General features: G+C 45.9%; 1 protein-coding gene across 1 annotated transcript in view; it reads right to left on the minus strand.

The window, feature by feature from the left end:
• Nucleotides 1-22,349, minus strand: part of LOC149337773 (multidrug resistance-associated protein 1-like) — a 266,100-nt gene that overhangs the window by 127,941 nt on the left and 115,810 nt on the right. Inside the window, exons 9-11 of the mRNA XM_089553512.1 lie at nucleotides 15,494-15,751; nucleotides 8,260-8,463; nucleotides 2,721-2,867 (exon numbers count right to left, since the gene is read on the minus strand). Of these exons, the coding sequence (XP_089409638.1) occupies nucleotides 2,721-2,867; nucleotides 8,260-8,463; nucleotides 15,494-15,751 (609 nt within the window). The remainder of the gene's footprint in view (nucleotides 1-2,720; nucleotides 2,868-8,259; nucleotides 8,464-15,493; nucleotides 15,752-22,349) is intronic.

Raw genomic sequence — 22,349 nt, forward strand, 5'->3', positions numbered from 1 at the left:
CAGCCGCACGCTGTCTCGGTCCGAGGCCAATTACTCAACCACTGAAAAGGAGTGCCTAGCTGTTGTGTGTGCGATAACGAAGTTCCGGCCCTACTTGTATGGTCGCCCGTTTCGGGTCGTGAGTGACCACCACTCACTGTGTTGGCTCGCGAATCTTAAAGACCCCTCGGGCCGGCTAGCTAGTTGGAGCCTTCGCTTGCAAGAATTTGATGTAACAGTTGTCTACAAGTCGGGAAACAAACACAGCGATGCAGACTGCTTGTCCCGTGCTCCTATCCCGTCCAGCTCTGATGACCTCGAAGATGACCCTCTCTTTATTGGTGCTCTGACCACGTCCGCCCTCGCTCAACAACAGAGGGACGACACGGAATTGCGGCCACTCATCCATTATCTTGAGGGTACCGCCTCGTTACCGCCTCGTCTATTCGTGCGTGGCTTGTCGTCGTTTTGCTTGCTAGACGGCGTCCTCTACAAACGAAATTACGGCCCGACGGACTCTGGTTACCTGCTCGTGGTTCCAACGGCGCTCCGCACTGACGTTTTGCAGGCATGCCACGACGAGCTTCCTTCCGGCCACCTCGGATTTTCTCGAACGATGGCACGAGTTCGTCACCGGTATTACTGGCCCAGGCTTTCTGCGGCTGTCAAGCGTTATGTACGCACTTGCCGAGAGTGTCAACGTCGGAAGAAACCACCTTTCAAGCCGGCTGGCTTGCTCCAACCCATTGCTCCGCCGAGAATTCCTTTCCACCAAGTCGGCATGGACTTACTGGGCCCATTTCCCACGTCATCATTGGGTAACCGGTATATTGTGGTTGCCACCGACTACCTCACCCGGTATTGTGAGACGAAAGCCCTTCCCCGCGGCACTGCTGCTGAAATTGCTGACTTTTTCATCATCAGCATAGTCCTCCGCCATGGCGCCCCTTATGTTGTTTTAACTGACCGAGGCACAGCGTTCACGTCTACGCTTACTCAGGAAGTTATGCGGCTCAGTGGCACAAGTCATCGTAAGACCACAGCTTACCATCCTCAAACCAACGGCCTAACCGAGCGCCTCAATAAGACTATCGCTGATATGATTTCTATGTACGTCGATGATGACCATAAGAACTGGGACGAAATCTTTCCGTACGTCACGTTTGCCTACAATACTGCCCTTCAAGAGACGACGGGGTTCACCCCATTTCGTTTGGTACACGGTCGTGAAGTCGTGACTATGTTGGACACGATGTTGTTGCCCGATATTGCACGCCCATCCGTTGCCGACGCTGATTCATTCGTTCGCCATGCAGAGGCTGCCCGCCGGCTGGCTCGGCAACGAACCTGCGTGCGGCAAGAAGTCGATGCTCACCGGTATAGCCTCCGTCACCGCGAAGTCATTTTCCAGCCTGGCGATCAAGTGTGGGTTTGGAGCCCCATCCGTCTGCGCGGTCGCTCCGAGAAGCTTTTGCGCCGTTACTTCGGCCCCTACGAGGTCCTCCGCAAACTCAGCGACGTTACGTATGAAGTGCGCCCGCAAGGGAGTGTTCGTTCTTCCAGACGCCCGCCGACATCCGAAATTGTGCACGTCGCAAGACTCAAGCCATACCATGCCCGCTAGGACACCTCTCACCACGTACGGTGCCTGGGATTCTGTTAACACCCACACGTGGCTCCCCCTCACTTTCAGGCATCGAGTCGATGCCTTTCCAGAGGGGAGGGGCAATGCCGCACTTAGTTTAGCCATCACTCTACCGGCGCCCCCGTGCGGTCTGTCTTCTACCTTTGTCGCGCGCCGGACTTCGTCCTCTTCTGCTCGGTGCTAGTGCCTGCCGGCTGCGCTCTGCCCAGTGTGCTAGCCAGGTACTGTTCTGCCAGAGATAGAACGTCCTACCGGCGTCCGTGACAATATATATTATGAGTGCTTATTTGCTGGTTTGCATGCAAGGACAAAGAACAGGACAGAACAGCCACGCCCGGTCAATATATATTAACCTTGCAATAGACTGGCATTGAAGTTGTCAGATAACAGTTGTGAAATACGAGTACAGGGCTTTTCAGAAAGAGGTCCATGGGCTGTGATTGTAGTACAGCAAAGAGTTGAGGATTGAGCTCCCTCACGTTGTCCGCACAGCCCAGGAAACCGGTTTAGCCAAACGTTGTGAAAATGTCTATATCATCAGAAATGCACTCTTTGTTGCAGATGCATAGTGAATCAGGAGCAAAATGCCTTTCCCATCCTTTGAAGGTACAGCATTGTGACAACAAAAATTTCAGAAATTTTTGTTTCGAAAGGAGTAGCTTTGGCAAGATATTATCGTTCGGTTTGCCTCCTGCTTTTCTGAGAAGTGAAACCTTAGCTTTGTTTTATAAGTAAGTGGGGAAAAACGGTTCCTTGTCCATGTTAGGAATTTAGACAGAAATGATTATTAATCATACCATTACACTTTGTATCACATATGGTACGTGGGGAACCGCAGGGTTCACATTCAGCGCTGTGCACAGAACTCGACCCGCAGCATTACAGGCGACGTGTTTTGAGATATTTGCGTCGCTTTCCGCTCTATACCTTCAGTACGATCCACACATATATTTGTTGAAAACAGACCCGGGGATCAGCGTCAAGGCCGCCTTATGTTTTACATTCTTATTGTCTTCAAGAAAAGATTGGTTATGCACATTGAATTCCAATATCAGTCCTTTTGAAGTATCGAAAAATTCTCGGTCCGGGTACGCACCCTGTTGGCCATGATCATAAGGAGCGGCAGGCTATTGAGGAAGGCCTCGATCAGGGACAGCAGGTAGACGCTCGAAAAGGAGGCCGACGCACTCAACAGCTGAGTCGGGTCCAGGATCCATAGGGTTCCGTACATGATGATCGTCAACTGGAAGAACGCGCGCGAGAGCATGGGCACATTCTTCAGTCACAGTTTGAGTCTTTCATCTAGCAGCTCGACTTCCTACTGCTGGTTCAGATTTATCAAGAACTGAGACAGAATCGATTATCTGGAGAACCTGTGCCGACGGTCGAATTTAGTTTTTCACAGCCTCTCGGAATCAGACTATCCGGAAACATAATAAGGGAGTAACTACTCATTGACATCTACCCGAGCGCCGCCATACGGCTACAAAGCAAAGCTATACAGCTTTCTCAGAAACTTCGCAGTTAAAGAAAAATACGTTCTGGTCCGGGGTTCGAACTCGGGAGCACCGCTTCACCGGAGCAGTCGCTATGCCAATTGAGCTAACCGGGACGGCAAGCTTACGGTAGGGCCAGAGCAAATTGATCTATAACTTGAAATGGGAACAGTGTTGATCAAATGTTTAGGGGAATTCCCCAAGGCGGAGTAGATTTGTAATAAGGGAGTAATTACTCATTGACGTCCACCCGAGCGCAGCCATACGGCTACAATGGAAAGCTATACAGCTTACTCAGAAACTTCGTAGTTAAAGAAAAATTCATCCTGGTCCGAGGATCGAAGCCGGGACCACGCTTCACCGGAGAAGTCGCTCTACCAGTCGCCCCAACATGAAAAACATTGCAGCGTCTCGTGAAGGAATTCTGCGCGACGAAACTCGATATAAACCTATCATTTGTGTCGAGGGCTCACCGCTTGGGCCGTTTGTCTGCCGGTAAAAAAAACTGCCAATAATTGTAAAATTACTTAATGAAAAATAGCTTGATTGTTTTAAATCATGGGTGCAAAATAAAAAAAAAACACTAGCTTTAGTATCGCCCGGGACTACCTCGAGGCCACCCGAGAAAAACGGCGCATCTTATGAAAATTTTCCGCATATTAAGAAAGGACAGCGATCTGGCATGCGCCTTATATAAAAAAATCTGCACATAAACAGTGACGTATACGAGTGCAACTCGGAACAAAATAGTGCCGTGCCAGCTACCCGCGAACTTAACATATGACAACCTTCCATTGTTCACCGGTCTACCTACTGCAAACGCATAGCCTTCCCAGCTGCAATCCAGAGCTGTGAAAAAGATATCATTTTTGCATACTAATACTGTCCTTTCATTCCTCATCGACACCTGCCAGGCATCTTTAGTAGCGCTGAAATAAACATGGCTCAACGATTCTCAAGGATGGCTCAACGAGAAAGCTTAACTTTCACCAGGCTCCCAATAACCCTAAAATACTTGCATGCTTAACGATAATACGTTGTAACCTTGCATTTGCATCACCTAATTGGTGTCCTGGCCCAGCGCACTTGTTCAATAACAGCGAAGACTTTCAAAATATTGCTGTTTGTTTTACCTTCTCTGATTGTTCGCGCCAGTTGCGTGCTACACTAAAAGAAAATACCACTGAGTTGATGATTTAGTGAACCGCTTCAAGATAGTCCGCTTAACTTTTTTCCATAAGTTATATCATCGTACACTTCTTGATGAGAATTGTTTGAGCTCGCAACGGCGATTTTTCGCATCATGACCATCCATACAAAGTTAAACGCGTCATCTGCCATACTTATGCTTTTGCGAGATCATTTATTTCCCGCACTATCAAAACTTGCAACGACTTACCTTCACACATTGCCACCGAAGCTAATTTATCAAAATTCTAAGAGCTTTTTGATTGATCCATTGCCATCAAGGAGCGTCATTTTTTTAAAAGCATCTCGCCCTGTAATGCACTTTTACTTTTCAAAAATTGCTATATGGAATTTCTTCTTGATCGTTTGCTTGCTTTTCTTATTTCTATTTTTATTTTGGTCCTTTCGTGTATCATTTTATGCCTTGTTTTCGTTCCTCGGAAATATCGGTTCTTATTTTCTGTTATGCATATGCTTATACTTTAATTTTTTTCTAGAGTTTATCCCCTTTGTTTGCCTATTTGCATTCTCTATTAAGTATATGTGTATTACCGCTCATGTAATACCCTCAAACTAGGGGCTTTTAGGATACCCTGAATAAACAAAAACGTAAATATATGGCTAAGACTTTGTGACCTAACGAAAAATAACCAGTGGAAGGCTCAGGAAAATTTCAATCCCCTTTAGTCTGCGTCTGCCACTCATTTTGAAAAGATGTTCATTTGGTACTCTGTTCCTATATTTCATACCCTTAGTTACACGCTCAGGGACGTTTTGCATAAAATGTTGCACTCAAGGGTTAAACTTCCTAGCATGTGTAAAACGGAGAATAATGAAGCGGGATAAGTAAGCCAGCTGACAATAATTACTGAAAGAAAGAGTTCGCTATTAATTTTAACCATTCAATCTCTGAAGTGTTCTGCTTATCAGGGATTTTGGGGGCTACCTAATGCAGCGCCATCGCCATCCAGGAAATGAGGAAATATAATATCGAATAATCCGCACATCTGAGAATAGCAGCGTGTCCTGCTTAGTTGCTGAAGCCATGAGCTCAGAGCAAAATTTTTAACCTATCTCCAACTGCACGCAAGTATTTCCATGCGACGAAAATGATGTCACGCTTTGCCTGAGCTACAGTGAGGCTTAGGGCAGCACTTCAAGCACAAGTAAAGCTTTGATTTCCTGGCAGAAGATAAAATTTATTTTCTGTTTCTTCAAGTTATTACCGAGTTTTCGCGTTCAACCTTCGAGGTTACAGGGTTCCTCTTCGGCAAAACAATAGTAATCGCCAGTTCACTTGTAACAAGCATTGCTTGGTGACCACGCAGATAGGCTTGGCCTCTCCTTTTGGGCATAGTAAGGAACATAGTGTGCTTTCCAGCTTCCTATGGTGTTATATGACTCCATTTTTCTCAATACGTCCAGTGCACTCATTGTCTGAAATCAAGAAACTGCAGGCTTTTATTAAGGCGGAAGCCTTTAATGTCTCATCGTTGTAAGCAGCAGTTGTCGACAGAAAATGTCACGCTTTTCAATTGGTGGAAACGGTCGTGACGTGACAGTGCGCGAATTTCAAACGGGGCCAATTGTACTTTGGCTAGTAACCATGCAACCAATTGAAGGGATCGTATAGTGATGCTCCAAGTAAGTGGAACTGAGCTTAGTTAATTGCTTAATTACTTAGCTAGACTAATTAGCTTTACTAGTCAGGCCATATAAATAAATAAAACCGATTAAGAAATTGGTCGAGCTCAGGAATCGAACCCCGGTCTTCGGCGTGAGAGACGAGCATGCTATCCACTCCGCCATGCCAGCTCGATGGTTTGGAATGAACAAATGCGCGTCTAGAGAATACGGTGTCTTCACTCACTCTCATCCTCCTCCATTCTCTTCCGGCGAGGTTTAGGTGTCCAGCGACAAATGAGAGACAGAAACATTTCCTTTCCTCAAAAACCAATTTACCGACGAGCGAGGCGTAGAACCGAATGGGCGATGGCGTTCTATGGACTCCTTGGCAGCGTTGCAAGACGCTGTCGCGTTCCACTCTTAGGGGCGAAGCTTAACATCTTAACCACACATCAGTGACCACACTTTAGGTCAAAAAAGTGCCCCCCTGAATTTTGTGAGACAGTTACTGCCTAATTTCCTTTCCTCAAATACAATTTTCATTTTCTTCATTACGGGTCCTCGTTATCTATATTCTTTCACTCCCACTTCCTCCCTTCCTCTACGGTGCGGTTCAGGTGTCCACCGAGATGACAGAGAATTACTGCGCCATTTCCTTTCCTCAAAAAGCGTTGCGTTCAAAGGGCAAGGCATCGCGCCGAACGGGTGGTGGCGTTCCGTGGACTCCCTGGCAGCGCTACAACGCGCTGTCGCGTTCCACTCCTAAAGGCGAAGCTTAAGCGTAATTAATCAGCAGTTAATTAGTATTCAGGCATTAATCAGTAATTAACGATTAATTAGTGATTTGTCATCACTTAGTAATTAGTACTCGATTATATGTGACGCCACCAGTGCCACATAAACAGCGAAGGTGGTGCGGAAGACGCTTCCGCCTCTACCCACTTTAGACAGTCAAAGTGCCCCTGAATTTTTGTGGGGAACTTCTTACGGGAAAAAGAAGCCCCTTAGGTTCATTGCTAAAATTGGACACTATGTCTTCAAGAATGGTGCTAGGTTTTCAATTTATGCGACTGCTGAGCACAATTAGGTAGCCGTCCACATATCTGAATACCCTCAGTTGGAAGTTGACGCCAGTCCTGCCTTGTGTGCGTTTGTCTCTGTCTTTTCGCGACAGTGCTCTGTCGCACAAATTACGTCATGCTACATCCAACTAGCTGAAACGAAAGTCTTGCTATGTCCGACCTTATTCACAGACAGAAAAAACACTCGAGATGCAGTTTCTCTGCTTTAAAGAAGACAAGAACACTGCAAAATGAATTTTCCTCCCAGCTTCACTCGCGCGAAACAGTAACCAGTGCACCCAGATTTTCTGGAATTAGACCAAGTAAGAAAATCGGTACTTTATTTTTAATATAATTGGTGCTTAGATGCTATAATGCGATTTTTCTCTTCAGTAAAATTGAAAACAATACAAAATTCCCCGCAGCGCTAAGCTACTGTTCAGAGAATAAACCCCGTTTAAATATCGTCATTCCCCTCGTGTCCATGATTTGCCGCATGTCTCGCCTTGCTAGCAGTTTGAAACGACAACAAATGCACGGCAGCTTGAAAATTCAAGTAGATATGAATAGAAGGCCTTTTTTCAGCGATCCAAGCTTCATCCTCAGCAATTTTTTGAATGTACGGGTTCCAGTAACATTTTTTGTATGCAGTGATGTACGTACACCAGGGCTCAAACGTTTTTTAAAACACCAATCCTCTCGTATCAATCTTTGATTGATATGATGAATGCCACTGCCATAAATGGCAATGAAGTCGAGAGTTGGAAGAAAACTCGTCTGGTCGGGGACAAACATACTGACGGTGAAGAAGGAACGCCGACCAAAAGCAAAAAAAGAATAATAAAAAACAAGACGTTTCGGCTCCCGTACGTCTTCACATTGAAATGAAGCAAGCAGCTTAGTGGCTTGAAAAGAGGGCGCAGGGAGCGTGCGTAGACTGGGTTCAGATTTTTATTGTTGCGGTTGAGGGCGTGACTAGTATTTTGGATGATTAATGATTCCAAGTGCAGGCGAGGGCGTAGCTTCTTTTCGGTTGACAGCATGTGTGTCCGGCCCCAGTCGACGTCATGGCCGGTAGATACTGCGTGCTCGGCGACAGCATAACGTACGAAAGCCGAAACGTTTTCAATTTTTGTGTTTTCTTTTGGTCGGGGTCCCTTCTTCACCGTCATAAATGCCAATGTATAGCGCTGACAAAAGGTTAGGAAAACCACCCTATTGGAAATATTTCCTCCGCGCCGGAGCAGTGCGACGCACGTCGTACCAGCGAGCTTGCCGCACCAGTGAATGCCTCCAGGACTCCGCTGATGACGTCCACTTTGAAGACGCAGCGCAGCTCCTGTTCCCGGAGCAGGCCCAGAGTCCTGGCGTGGCCGCGCTCCCAGGCGTACATCTTGACGGTGCGGATCGAGTTGAGCAGCTCCAGCGTGCGCCTGAGCCGCTCGTCGCGCTTCTTCAGGCTGGTCCGCTGCCACCGGCAACAGTAACAGTGTTGGTTAAATGTGTAGGGGAATCCCCCAACGTGGATTAGATTTGTAATAAGGGAGTAATTGCACACTGACATCCACCCGAGCGCAGACAAACGGCTACAAAGGAACGCTGTACAGCTTTCTTAGAAACTTCGCAGTTAAAGAAAAATTCGTCCTGTGCCGGGGTTCGAGCCCGGAACCACCGCTTCACCGGAGCACTCTCTCTTCCAACTGAGCTAACCGGGACGGTAAGCTTATGGTAGGTCGAGAGCGAATTGATCAATAACTCCAAGTGGGAACAGTGTTGGTCAAATGTTTAGGGAATCCCCGAAGGTGGACTTCACTTCAGCCGACAGTAACAGTCGGCTGAAGTTTTCTTTGACACAAAAAAAACTCATTGGACGATTACTACTGTGTAAAGCTGAATTCAGGCACACATTTCTAGGGAAGGGAGGGGAGGTGATTATAATAATGATTATTCGTTATTGCCTCCCGTCTCCACCCGAAGTGTGTTTATTTAGGGGGGGGGGGGGGGGGGGGAGATACTGCGCTCTCGGAAGACCAAGCAGGTGCGAGCGCACAGATACGAATTTTAAGATAACATTGCTTTCAGCAGCTTGCTTGAAACTCGAGCTTGTTTCAAGAGGAGCAGTCACGAGAAGATAGCATGCGAAATGGCTTATCAAGAGCACAGAACAAAAACACATCAACAGAACAACATTATGATGAGAATATATATTAGTAGCAGAGGCTTACGCGCAAAAACGATAAACACAGTAAAAAAAAATTGAATACGGAACTGCGCTTGCTGAAAAAAAAAATCACAATTATATCAGAAAGAAACCTCAAGCGTGCATCAAGATGGAAACGCAAGAGGTTTTGCTAGAGGTTAAACCTGAATGCACTCGCCGCGGACGTCACTAATAGCAGGGGTTACAGCCTGACCCCTTTTTTCACAGCTAGGACGCACAAACCAGAAATTCCGTTTAGGACAATTGTCAATGAGCAACAGGGGCTTATTATTTTTATTTCCTCTTCGGTTACCCCTACCTATTCTTTATCAGTGAGCAAGGATCGTGGCAGCTAAACGTCTGCCAGTTCTTGTTAAAATAGCTTAAAAACCTTGTCTTGGACGATCCCTTTCTCACCAAAAAGTCAATCGATGTGGCACAGTTTATTAAGTCTAATGATGACGTTGGCTTTCGCTTTTAAATAGATATTCGAGACCTTTTTTATTCCATGCCCAAAGACCAGATTTTACTGTCTGTTAAGGAATACATTGAGAAAAACGGCGACGTGTCATTCCAGAACTTAGCAGGATTGCCTGTGGATAATTTTTAGCATTATTGCAGTTTTACTTGAATGTTACTTCGATTGTTTTTAACGACCAGCCCTTTTGCAGCGAAATGGCATTTGCATAGGGTCATGTGTAGCCCCTATTCTCTGCAACATTTTTTTAGCTAAGGTAGATAAGCGGCTGGACGAGAATTTCACGACGGGAGGGGGCGGGGGGGGGGGGGGGGGGGGAGGAGGGGGGGACAGTTTTAAAGGTTTTTAGATATGTAGATGATTTTTTAGTACTTTTAACAAAGCAGGAGACCATCACCTACCCCTCTACAGTAGGTGATGTGTTAGATACTTTTAACAAACACGGTCTTGGTTTGACTTTTACCCATGAACTGCCCGAAGTTTAGGTTTTACAGTTTTTAGACCTTAAATTAACGTTCTGTGAAGGACACGTCTGCTGGGGCTATTACCCACGAGCAAAGAAGGAGTTGTTGCCGTATGACTCGGAGCACTCCAAGACTATCAAGAGAGGAATAGCGTCGCTGTGCTTTGAATCTTCTCTCCAAAAATCGTGCCCACATCAGATGTTCCAGAGCTTTAATTATCAGATAAGCCGGCTTCTGGCTGCAGGATTTCCCTGGTCGGTTCTGACAGAAGTCTCGGAGGACATACTGCAGAAGTTCAAACGTGGAAAAGGACGAAAAGCGGCTTTTGGTGTTGTGCCCTACCTCCACAAAATCTCACACAACCTCAAAAAAGTTGCTAGCAGGCATGGTGTACCTGTTTTGTTCTCGGCTCCCAACAAGTTGGGAAAGCTCTGCCCGCGAATTTGCAGTGCAAAAAAGCGTGAGTGCCTGATAAAGCATCAGAAGCCGTTTGTAAGGTTTTCCACTGGTTTGGTTTATGGGGTTTAACGTCCCAAAGCGACTAAGGCTATGAGAGACGCCGTAGTGGAGGGCTCCGGAAATTTCGACCACCTGGGGTTCTTTAACGTGCACTGACATCGCACAGTACACGGGCCTCTAGAATTTCTCCTCCAAAGAAATTCCAGCCGCCGCGGCCGGGATCGAACCCGCGTCTTTTGGGTCAGCAGCCGAGCACCATCACCGCTGAGCCACCGCGGTGGCGGTTTTCCACTGGAGTGGTTTATTGCATTCCCGTCTCTTGTGGAAAGTTTTATGTAGGCCAAATTGGACGTTGTGTCAATGACCGTCTAGGGGAACACGCCGTAAATTTAGAAAAGAAAGACGATAAATATAAGCATTTTGTTGCAGATGTAAGTAAATGTGGAGCAAGTGCGGCCCGGTTTGAGGAGACAAAGGTTCTTGGTAAAAGTAAAGACAGGACAGCACGGATAAGCCAAGAAGCCTATCACATACAGAAACTTGGCAGCGAGTGCATCAGCGAACCTTCTTTATCTCTATTCCAGGCTGAGATTGACTTTTTTAATGCGGCTACCTGTTGATTCGATGGGAAGATAAACGGAAGTGCAATGCGCTTGCCCGCCCGCGCATGCGCTCGCGATTATGTGGCTCTGACACAACCCTTGTTTTGGTTTTTTTGTCATCTTTTCCGTCACGATCCTTCGGCCTATAATAAGTGTGGCTTTCGACGTATTAATCCAGTTGACAGTTAGCGCTTGTGTGTGTGTTTCGTCTCTCTTGTCCGTGTCTTTGTTTGCGCTATAATATTTCTACTTCAAGATGAACTACCAACTCGCCCAACAAGAAGTTTTAATGAATTGAAACGCAGTGGCTGAAACACACTGAAAATTTTCCGAAGGAAAAAACTTTTCGAGGCAGATGATTCTACTCAGATATAGTAGGTGGAACGAATGAAGGCGACCAAATTTGTTCGCGCGGCATATGGGAGCAATTCATGAATGTGACGATGCCTGGATGAAAGCGATGGAAACGGCATAATATAAGGGTTTGAGTTAAGACTTTTTAGCGTTGTGTAAATGGCATATAAACACTTAAGTCGCACAATTTTCTTTCTGATTTCTAGTTTTTTCATGTTATTGTCTGCAAGTGCCTCTGGAATAGAATGCATAGACGCATATTTATTAAATGCGCCCTTTGATGACTGTGCTGTAGGTTGTAATCTTTGGCCGCCTGACTGCCACGTGTTTTTGGCATATATTGTGCTGGCTTTCCTCAAAAATAAACAGTTGTTAGCCAGCGCCTGTCCTGTCGTGTGTGTTTCTTCAGTTGTCTCCGTGCGTTTTCGCGCTGGTCATTTCGAATCAAATCCCCAGTTGCACAAATAATTAAATTGTAGCCTCACGACCGCACGTACAAAATGCCAAACCTGGAGTGTCAGAAAGGCTAGGCACTGAGAGTTGCTACGCTGAAGCTTCTTTCTTTTTTTGCGCTTCGTAATATATATGTCAATAAACTGTTCGTTCTCTGCAGGACGTTCACTTTTTCAGTTTGTTCATTTGCCTGACTTTGTATTGTACAGCGAGGAGGGTAACACGTATGTTACTAAAATATTTTACATTACTCATAATTAAGGAAGACCACAATAGAGCGCTGTAATGCATACCTGAGCACGCCGCTGTTCAGAATGGCGTTATTCGATCGGGATGGGGGCAGTTACCGGTGCCTTACCGTAGCGCTGTCACTTTACGGCAAGCGGCACCCTGCTGTCAAAATGACAAAGCTAAGCTCGCGGAAATGCACCTACTATGAGCTGAAAAGATGAACAAGTGAAAGCAACCTTTACTGCGCAAGAACCGCGAGCGAAATCGAATGCAATGTGCTTCTCAAAGTTGAGCGTCATGGTGCTTCGCATAGAAGCAGCCAGTGCGACGTTCTGACGGGTTTTTCGGCTAAAGTCGCAGGAGCTCCGCCACACGTAAAACCCTGCAATAAAATTGCACACCGAATATTTCTAAATGTATGACAGTGTACCGCAACGTGCCGTTAAAGCGGCAGTCGTGTCCACTGAAGCCAGGCAAGCGATACAAATCTAACGAGTGCCGTCTGCTAACGTGGGCTTTGCCTTATCACCAACTGGGTTGCGATCACGTGCATATTGCAGGTTAATGACCGCAGCACATATTTAAGAAAAGTTTTAATGCCCCATTAATAATGACCAAGTAGGCCGACGATCGCAGAGGTAGAGAGCACGCAGCACTTCCGGCAGCGCTCTTTCAGCATATAAGTGTCAAACCAGCTTGGATAACGGTACTCGCAGATACGAGAGAGAGAAGAGAGAAAAAACTTTATTGTAACAGATACGAGACCTTAGCTTCATTTTCGCATAAAATAATACAAAGACGAAATAACAGCTCGGGCGCAGAAGCAAGTTTTCCCAGTGCAAACACAGGATAAGTAGCCGGCGTGGTCTACCGCTCGTGGCTCCGGGATAGGCGGTGGTGGCCCCCACAGTCGCTTTTCTCCGCAAACCAAACTTTGTGGCCATTGGATTCATGACCATTAGGAGTATTGAATGACTTTGACACAACCAAGAGATCACTCTCGCCCGCAGCCGTGGAGCAGGCGCGAATGTTAGCCGCTGTAGGGGAGGGGGGCGAACTAAGAAAGAAGAGGACATTGACCGGTTGTCTCAGCCGTACCTGGCTTGCATTAAAAAAAAAAAGTGGTGATGAGGTGGCTCTCAAATACCGCCGTTTTTCAAATCGATACTCGCAAAATGACCGCCATTATCGAATGCTGGAAATGGGGTGAAAACGAGCCACTCGGTCCAGCTGCTGGGCCGCTAAGTTGTGGGGTTTCGAGATCCCACTGTTTGGTGTGGAAGCTACAGCGAGGGCGCTCGTATAATAAACGTCTACTCTTAGGGGCGTGAACGCCAATCGCTAGAATTTACAGCGCTGGGACTCGACGCGCACAAGTGGAGACTGCTTTTTGTTTCAGGGTGCCTGCTTTCGTCCTTGTTACCGCGGAGAAGCAGTTTGCTAGTACACCTTTCGTGACAGCTCTCTTTTTTCTTCCTGAATCAAAAGAGAGGATGCAGACTTTCAATTCATTTTCACTGTACCAAACAAGGCCTGAGAAGAGCGCTTCTTGGAAAAGCAATATGTCTCACAACGCGTTCTGTGCCGCACTCCGGAAACGAATGAGGCGTTAGCTTTCGCGTGCGGCTTGCGCATTCGTGCCCTGGATGTCCATACAGGGTTTCGACAAGGCAATAATGCTCAAAATTTCGAAACGCTTGTCCACAGTACACCAGCAGGATTCCTAAGCCTCACTTCAGCCGCCTGCTTTTCAATCCACGTCGTCCCTAATCTGTTCAATTTCAAGTGGATCGGCTTGAGGAAGGCTCTTGGTGGACCGTGCCTAGGTAATGTCAGGTGAGCTCCCTAATTGCGCGTTAAGTCGCTAAGTGCACGTGTCGTCAGCTATAGAGCTTTTCGAATGGCTTTATCAAAAGTTATGATTCTCTCACAAGTGTACAGCATTATCATGGTTAGTTTTTTGACGCACCTGACAGAATCGCGTCTGATCGGGATAGTACATGATGAAAGTAGATAGCGCCAACCGAAAAAAAAAAAAACATGGAAAGGCGTTCTGGCTGTGTCACTGCAGTCTTTCCCAAACCTAAAATATAGAGGAATTTCAGCTGAAGTAAAATTTCCTTTTAGTTGGACTTTAATTTGTTAATGCGCTAAGTGCTTAAAAGGCGCCAAAAGAATATAGTGGCCGTTAATCTTTGCAATATAACTTCAGAGTAACCTGGCATTGCTCTAAGCCAAACAATGCGCGATGAGCTCCAGCACTTCAGATCTCTTACACACAAGGTTGCTTATGTTCATCAGAACACAGCTACATACATAAACTGGCGAATCTGCTACGCAATAACTTGGCAAGTACAAAACAGGATATTCCTACGTGGTCCGCAGGGTGCATCAAATATTTTCTAATTTTTTTTAGGTGACCAGGTGAGTAGCAGCGACCGCATTCATGAGCAGAACGCCAAACTAGTGTCTAGCGTTTTGTATAAGGCTTGATGGATATTATTCGAATAAAAATTTCTAGTAATAAGCCAGCTACACCAAATAGATATTTCACTCGCATGCTGCACTTTCACTTAAGTAATTTTCCTTGAGAAGGGCTCTTTAGACTTTTAATAACTTCAAACATATATCTTTTGAAGCATTTCATAGGTTAGAAGTGTGCATTTATGCTACGCTAGACACAAATAACGAAGCTCTGTGCCGACCAGACTCAAAATGCTCGCTTTTAATTGGCTGCACAAGCAATTAGGCGCTCTCAAACCACAAAGGGTGTTAAACGGAAAGTCAAAGCTGCTGATTCAGTTTAATAAGTAAATGGGACGAAAAACAAGCTCACTGCATTTTTCAAGTCTTGCCAGTTTTGTCACAAATATGACCGAAAGTGTAGTATAAATTTAACTTTGATTAGCTTTCAATTTAGAAAATTCAGCTTTAATTAAGCCTTGCGTGGAGCGATATGTCTCAACTACCTATATATTCTTCGTAAATATGCGTAGTACGTGTGCGGGATATTTATATCACTCGTACCGCCACACTGCATTAGCGCCACAGTAAGCTTTTTTGAAAGCTTTCTGACGTTACGAGTGATTCGTTCGTGCTCGGACCAATTAATGACTCGAATCTGGCTGAACAGCGTGGCGTGGTAACTTGGCATTATTCATTACATCACTCAGTTATGCGTAATGAGCATGATTATTTGCACCTGATGTGTTCACCCAAAGACTCCAAAGATACAGAAAGATACCTGAAAAGCATACCTCGATGGAGCGGAGCCTCGCGAGCAGGAAACCCAGCGCGACCGTGGTGAGGAGGAGCCAGGCAGCGCAAGCCAGGGCGGCCTCGAGGCCGACTCGCCTGAACAGCATGTAGAAGACCACAGGCATGACGAAGACGCCGGCTGCCGGCATGGGTATCAGGGTGACGCCAAACGACAGGGTGGTGCAGTCCACGCCGAACACGGACATGACGTACGCCGGAGGGTTGGCTTGCCGAGCTGTGGCAGAGTGTCGCAGCATCTGCATTCGGGGCAGAGTGCAATGAAGGAGGCGCGAATCAAGGCAGCCGGCGTAGACCTGGGATGCCTAGCATTACAGCTGGGCTATTTGACAATGTGGCGTGGCTGCGAAGGAGCGAAGAAACACATGAGCCTTGGAGGGCTACAACGATGGCTACACCAGTTCAATGGCTATCACAGCGCCTACAACAGTTCATGGTTCAGACACGGCCGCTGTAAAATTTAAAGAAATGAGATGTAGTTTTTCTGTAGAAGCAATCAAACATCTAGTAATAATAATGTTTGCATTATAAGTGTCTGTGCAAGGACGACAATGCAAGGGCGACACAACGGTTCTTGTAACCATAGAACAAAAAGAATACAAGTGCGGCACAAAAGACGGCACTGGCGCCAGTCCCGTCTGTTGTGACGTTATGCTATGAGCAGCTATGAATACGGGGATGAATGGCCGCCATGAATGGCGACCGCCATCTGTCAGCAGCCAGTAGAACATTGCCCATTTGCAACGGTCAGCAGGTGGCAACCGGCCACCGTGCTACGTACTTAGCATACTACCTATGCAAACTTAGTATTATACTTCGGACATAAAGCACCGTAGTATGCAACCTCGGAAATAACTACGTTTCGTGTGTTAACCTTGGATACAACGGCCTTCAGCATGTTAACCTCAGATATTTTTATATTTATTTATATTTATACAAAATACATACATCGCCCCTTCTGGGGCATTGTTGTAGGGGGTAAACATCATTAATGCAACAGGCTAAATACAATAATTGCGGCAAATGATGCAATATACTGAGAAAATCCATGGACTCTGGGAGGAAAGGCAAAAATAAAAAGAACGTTGCAGAAGAAAAACACACCCGCGACCGACGCGGAGAAGATGACATTCAAAATACAGCACTGTTTTAGCAACACAAAACTAGAACACAATGCCACAGGGTAAGAGCTATTGCTACACTGATATTATCAGTGATACTAACAGTCATTTTAACTTAATGCAATCATAACAACAGGTGGTTTTTGCAAAGCGTTGTAAAAAGATGTGGGATGGGAAGTAGCAATTTGTGCAGGCAGACTGTTCCAATCACGTATTGTTCGTGAGGAAAAACTATATTTGAATTTCAATGTGTTAATTCGGGAATTGTACTTGGGCACTTTTAGTGGGTGGTCGGTGCGGGTGGAAGCGTAACTTAGCGCATGTATGCATTTCTCTTTTGGAATACCAGTTTTTCCGTTAGGAAGAATATAAAAGATAGAGAGAGTCTCAAATATTTCCTGCCTTTTTCAAGCAACGTCCACCCCAATTTGTTGCGAAAACCAGAAGAGCTTTTTCGAAATATACTCAACTCTCCTATTCCAACCTCGGATATGACCAACTTTCGTGTGTTGTTACCTCGAATATAACGAACATAAGTGTGCCACCACGGATAAAACGAATTTTAGCGTGTCTCGGCTATAACAGCTACAACAGTGTGTTAGGTTTGGCCGCTCCTAACACACTGAAGAGATCCACCAGAGATCATCTAAGAGTTTAAACGCGACAGAGTTAAAGGCCCCGTTCATCAGAAGAGCTTGCGTCATTCCTGCGGCGGCCGTCGCTCTTGGGTTGCGAAACTCAATATGACGTCACGCGTCGATGTCTGGAATGAAATCGATGGAAAGAGGACTTCTATTGTGCATTGAAGGTCGGCGCGTGTCTCAAACGCCTTAACTTTAAAAAGTGACTGGTTCTGCGCAAACTCAGGATTCCAACCTACAACTCTTGGATTCCGCGTCGGACACGCTGCCACTAGGCAACCTAGACACGTTGCCTTGGCATGAGTGCCAGCTGTGTTTGGTGTAGGCTTGATCTGAAGCGTAGTAATGTGATAATTAGTGAAGTGGAATAGAAAAATCTAAATTTTTCAGATACTGATCTGATTAATTGACTGGAAGGAAGTGTATCAGCACCCCGCCGGGGTGGCTCAAGTGGTTATGGCGCTCGGCTGCTGACCCGAAAGACGCGGGTTCGATCCTGGCCGCGGCAATCGAATGTCGGTGGAGGCAAAATTTCGGAGGCCCGTGTGTAGTGCGATGTCTGTGCACGTTAAAGAACCCCAGGTGGTCGAAATTTCCGGAGCCCTTCACTACGGCGTCCCTGATAGCTTGAGTTGCTTCGGGACATTAAACCCTGTGGGGACGCCTTCGTCCCCTGCGTTCACTTTCCCGCATTGCACCCCACTGTTGTTAGCTGCCCCGAAAAGAACTCCTCTCGGTTCGGTTACTTTTAACTAACCGGGGAGGGCGCTCGCGTCGCAGCGACACCAGCGCCACGGATGGCGTTTTGCTGCGCGCGCGCGAGGGATAGCTGGCTCTCTTCTCCCTGGGATCGGGAAGCGACCGGACGTTTCGCTCGCAGCTCCGCTCTTCGTCGTCGGGCGCCTCTTGGTTGGAACTTGCTCGCGCCGAGCTCGTCCCGCTCGGCCTCGGAGTTTATCCCTTTGCCCTAGCGTGGGCGAACGTTCGCTCGTAGCCGTGCTGGTGAGTCGGACTTCCTCGATTCCTCAGTGTATTTTGTTGCTAGCTGGCGTTATTGTTGTTATAGCAATAAATGCCTTGTTTGTGTCAGCCAGTGTGTCGTTCCTTTGTTCCCGCAGAGCAAGGCCCGCCGTGGCCGGCGTGCGCTCGGTAGCGCTCGCGACCACGGGGTGGGGTCCGGGCGGTTTTGAACTGTCAGCCGCGCTTAATCGGGGAGAACGTATTTATCTCCCCCAATTCAACCCCATAACCCACATAATCCAAACTAAACCTACTGCATCAGCGAGAAGTGTGTGTCCGTGAAGTTTATTTTGGGCAATAAGTTCAGTAAGATGTAGAGACATTGTAATGAGTCAGAGAGTTTGAAGGGTAAATAAGTGGGTTTAATGGTATATCAGCGTCACGTTGCTTTGAATATGGGCCCTGAGCTTAGACTTAATGTAAGGCGTCACGTGGTTGGCAGTGTGGCAAACAGTTCCAGACATTGTGCATCCCATCACGTCACGAGCACTGGCGGCGTATCACGGGAAGCCGGATGCTTCGCTGCGCCGGCCGCGATCCCACGATGTGGCACTTGCGCCGGCAACTTCCATGATTTCAGAAATTTTCAGCAGGCTTCTTTGTAAAGATACGTTAGCGAGCCCCTCAATGCCTGTATTCATGGCTGCTCATAGCATAACGTCACAAAAGACGGGACTGGCGCCAGTCCCGTCTGTTGCGACGTACTTGTCTTCTTTTTGTTGTAAGTTTATAAGAACCGTTGTGTCGTCCTTGTATTTTTGCGCTACGTTTGCAAGAGACTCCAACAAACGAGCCCAAATTAAGCTTTTTGTAGCATGAAAGAGTTCTCGCAAAGTTGCCGCTGCCTATCTTCGAGCACGTTCGTACGTCAGCCGCCATGGTTGAGTGACCGTGACGGTTAACCAGCACTTTACAAAAATGCCTTCAAAAGTAGAAGGCGAGATAACAGCCGCCTTAGATCATTTGGAAAAGAACTGTACGTGACATGCAGAGTACGTCGGTTAGGATACAAGCGCTGCACGTGGTGGTCTTTTTGTCTAGTTTCTTCGAGCTTACCTAGTAAGGGAAAAATTTACGTAGTAATTTTCTCATAACAGCAAAAAGCCGTAATGAAAATAGCTCAGAAAGTAATATTACCCAATGCCTTCTCTGGCTTCTTGCTAAGCATTTGTTAACATCCCCAATTCCATTATTCAGGAACTTCCGGGATGCTAGGCAAGCCAATGTATGGCTCTAATTTACTACCATTGCTTGCTCTTGGAGTTTTTCAGTGTGTTGGCTATTTGGAAAATATGTCATTGTTTTCCACAATGGCTGTATCGTTTCAATTTTGGATAAGCAACTCTTGCTCTCTCGGCTGGCACTGTTGGTTGTTTCTTCCCTTTGACCATGTAAGCCCACAGTCACTGAATTTTCAAAAAAATTTGCATTCAAAAACATCATCTGCAAGCACACAGCTTGTTTTTTTCTTATCGCCATTGGAGAATCTTCGAGCTTAGTGCTACAGTAATTATGTTAGGAGTCCTTAGCGAAGTTATTGATTGCATGAAAAGCTGCGCTTCTCTAAAAGCTGTTATTTAGGCTGTAGGTAAAATTGACCTTTTTTCCCGCCATCTTCTTCCTACTTGGACCTGTTACGCAAATTGCTTGTAAATGACATTGTATACAGCTACATGCACCTTTCTTGTGTACATTTTGCGTGTGAGGAAAGAGTAACAGTTCCAGCATGGTTGTTGCCTCGTGACAAGACCCAGCCTTCTCTTTTTGATTGTTGGTAAGAAATTTCCCGTTCATCTGATAGAGGCCCGTATACTGTTGAAAGTTGAAAGTTTATTGAGTAATACTATAAAAGTTACAAGCGTATACAGCGAGAGGTCCCATGGTACAAGACCGCGGGCGGGACCTCCCATGAAAATAAATTTCAATATGCAACATAATATAAAATACACAACACATTAATTAGCGACGAAACAGAATAAATATAAGCACATAGTGTAATATTAGTTACTGAAATATTTAAATACAAACAATGTAATGCACGATAATGTAAAATAAAACTCACAGATGCCGCGATACATAGAATCAATAACATAACAAAAAAAAATCACAAATTAAGAAGGAAAAGCTTTAGTTTGACCGTGAATAAAGAAAGCGTATTAGTTTGTTTGATGTCTATGTTCAAAGAATTCCAAAATGATACGGATGAAAAATGAAGGCATTGTTTCCCGTAGTTAGTTCTGACCTTAGGTAGTAAAAAGTTATTACGCAGCGCAAAACGTGTGACGATGTTGCTCATGATCGTGCCGGGAGAAAATATGCTTAGCGGGAGATAATGATGAAGAATCTTAAAGAATAGGATACCAAGGTTGTAAAAATAAAGGGCCGAGATAGGTAGAACGTTTAAATCAATAAACAAAATGCGGGAGGGTGACATTCGAGGGGTATTGGTTATGATGCGCATGGCTTGCTTTTGCAGTTTTATTAAAGGCCAGAGATGAATATGATAGGCGTTACCCCAAGATGAGATACCGTAGTTTAAGTGGCTGTGGATGAATGCGTAGTAAAGAGATAATAAAGTTTGGACTGGAAAATAGCTTCGGGCTTTAATTAGTGCGCGTAACCCATAAGAAATTTTCTTGCACGTTTCAGCTACATGATGATTGAATTTTAAGTGAGGGTCAATGATAACACCAAGAAAAGAAACTCGATCTTGCGGTGAAATAGCAGCAGAATTGAGGTACAGAAGTGGTGTGATGGGCAATGACTTCTGAGGGGGATGGAAAATCTGAAAACAAGTTTTAGTGACGTTCACGGACAGGCGGTTAATGTGGCACCAACGCTCAAGAGAATTAAGATCATTCTGTAGGTTAAGAATCAGCTGATTAATGTCCTGGTGCGATGATAGCATGGTAGAGTCATGTGCGTATAGTATACTATTGCAATTCTTTAAACAGGATGGTAAATCATTAATGTAGAGTAAAAACAATACAGGGCCAAGAATTGAGCCCTGTGGAACACCCTTGTTAATTAAAGCTATGTTAGATGTATGGTCATTAATAGAGACTATGTGCTCTCGATCACAGAGAAAGCTCTTCAAGAGCATTAGGGGAGGTCCAGTGATACCATAAGATTCCAATTTGTGAAACAAGATGGAGTGATCAATGGAATCAAATGCTTTGCTAAAATCTATGTAAACTGCTCCTGAGAACATTCCTTTATCAATTGTTAGCCTAACGTAATCTATGAGAGACGCTATTGCAGTATCTGTAGATAGTCCGCGCCGAAAGCCGTGTTGACTATCTGTCAATATGTTAAATTTTTCAATATAACTAGACAACCTTACTTCAATGATGTCAGTGCACGTTAAAGAACCCCAGGTGGTCGAAATTTCCGGAGCCCTTCACGAAGGTGTCTCTCATAGCCTGAGTCGTTTTGGCATGTTAAAACCCATAAACCAAACCAAACCCTAACTCGCCGCGGTGGCTCAGTGGTAAGGCGCTCGTCTACCGAGCCGGAGTACCCGGGTTCGAACCCGACAGCGGCGGCCGCGTTTCGATGGAGGCGAAACGCAAGAGGCGCCCGTGTGCTGTGCGATGTGAGTGCACGTTAAATACCACCCAGGTGGTCGAAATTATTCCGGAGACCTCCACTACGGCACATTTTTCTCTCTTTCTTCTTTCACTCCCACCTTCCTTCCTACCCTTACGGCGCTGTTCAGGTGTCCGCTAAGATATGTGTGACAGATACTGCGTCATTTCCTTTCGTCAAAAACCAATTTAATTTGACTACACTTTTGGTGCCACTAAATAAATCATCCTCACTTGGAAGCTTTTGTGTCCTGCCCTTCCCGCTGTTAGATTTTGTCATGAAGCTGCACTTTGGCTACAAGAAGGCCGCAGTGAAGGCTCCTGATTGTTTTCACAACGTGAGCCTTCTTAACGTTAGCTGACACTGAACAATACACAAATTATTTTGCATTTCACCCCCTTCCGCTGATACTTCCACCGCGGCCTTAATATCAGATCACGCTAGTTTGTGCTCAAGATCTGAACGTT

This window comes from Amblyomma mixtum, chromosome 7 (genome assembly GCF_055824585.1).
Source record: "Amblyomma mixtum isolate Tamu chromosome 7, ASM5582458v1, whole genome shotgun sequence".
Classification (NCBI taxonomy): Eukaryota; Metazoa; Arthropoda; class Arachnida; order Ixodida; family Ixodidae; genus Amblyomma; species Amblyomma mixtum.